Below are 1,466 nucleotides of genomic sequence, written 5' to 3'. Positions count from 1 at the left end.
TATGGTCCCCCAGTGGCTAGAAATGGTGATAGATTTAACCCGAGCCCTGGGTATTCTACTCTGCCTTTTGAGAAAATGAAAGCTCAGATGAGCCGATCTGAAATCTTGCTCCTTATGAGGTCAAAAGGAGCAAGGTTACTTCCCCATTCTCTGCTTTGCCCGCCCAGAGAATTTGGCCCACCCATGAGAGAGAGCGAGAGACATCATGGCTTTCAAACAAGCAAATTGGCAGTTGGTCCAGGCCACACCCCCACCCTCCACTTTGCCCCCTCCCCCTCCTCAAAAGCTACAGACTCAGAAATGGCACATACTAAGGAAAGCTCACTGTGGGACTGGCTCTAGTGGCTGTAATTCTGCACCCAGGCTGAATTTTGGGAAAGAGACTTCAGATATGGTATTAGGGGACCACTAAGGTCTATATAAAAGCATCCAAGCATCCACCATGCCATGGGACCTTTAATGCTCTCTCTTCCCCTCAGTGTACAGTGGGCTCCCGGGTGGCCATGCGAGTTGGCGGGGACTTCTTCTTTAACCCAACTCCCTCCAGCCCCAGCGTGGATTTGCTGCTGGTGGCCGGCGGCGTAGGGATCAACCCCTTGTACTCTATCCTGTTGCACAGCACAGATCTGCTGCGTCTCAACCACGCCTCTGGTGGGCGGGAACACAACATCTCTGCCCATCTCTGCTACAGCGCCAAAAACACCCAGGAACTGCTCTTTAAGGTGTGTATTGTGTTTGGCTTTTGGAATATTTGGGATGAATTTTAAGACAACTTGCTGATTTTTTTTTTTATTTGAATATCTCTGCACACAACAGTGTCCACGTGTATGTCTGGAATATATGGGCAGGTGGGTCGCACCATGTGAGGAGAAACTCTACCTTAACTACCTACCTTCTGTGTTCCCAGAGCTCCATCATCGAGGCGTGTCGGGAGTTCCCTGACAAGCTCTCCTGTGACCTCCACGTCACGCAACAGAGCACAGCTGTTGACTCGCACCTCCAGCCATTTATCAACCGTAAGTAATGCCCATACAAGCACGCACCTACACACATACACTTCTCTTTGTTTAGCAGGGATGATTTAGTGACTTGTCACAGATTCTTCCACAGCCGTCTTTGTTGATTTATCTCCGTAGTCATGTAGAACATGTTCTATCAAAGTGCACTGAGTCTTGAATAATTGATTGACTTCCCTTGCGTCTCCCCAGACGGGAGAATCACAGACAAGGAGTTGCGGGCTCACGTGGACCCGCAGAGGACTTTGTGTTTCCTGTGTGGGCCCCCGCCCATGATCGAAGCACTTTCAAAAACCCTCATGGACTTCGGCCTCCCGAAAGACAGAATCCTCTTCGAGAAGTGGTGGTAGAACCTCTTCCAATTCCCAGAATCCTACAGGGTTGTCTTCCTGGATTGTGCTCCTTTTGTTTCATTCACCGGGGGGTGGGGGGGATGTATGGGGTGTGGCA

General features: G+C 50.2%; 1 protein-coding gene across 1 annotated transcript in view; it reads left to right on the top strand.

Moving 5' to 3' along the window:
* Positions 1-1,466, top strand: part of oxnad1 (oxidoreductase NAD-binding domain containing 1) — a gene marked incomplete at its 3' end in the record, with an annotated part of 8,358 nt that extends 6,892 nt beyond the window's left edge. The window contains 3 exon segments of the mRNA XM_032536038.1: positions 480-722; positions 908-1,016; positions 1,209-1,466. Coding sequence (XP_032391929.1) covers positions 480-722; positions 908-1,016; positions 1,209-1,366 — 510 coding nt within the window.

The sequence above is a fragment of the Etheostoma spectabile genome, chromosome 14, assembly GCF_008692095.1.
Source record: "Etheostoma spectabile isolate EspeVRDwgs_2016 chromosome 14, UIUC_Espe_1.0, whole genome shotgun sequence".
Classification (NCBI taxonomy): Eukaryota; Metazoa; Chordata; class Actinopteri; order Perciformes; family Percidae; genus Etheostoma; species Etheostoma spectabile.
The sequence above is the reverse complement of the archived record's forward strand: the minus strand, read 5'-3'. Positions and strand labels throughout refer to the sequence as shown.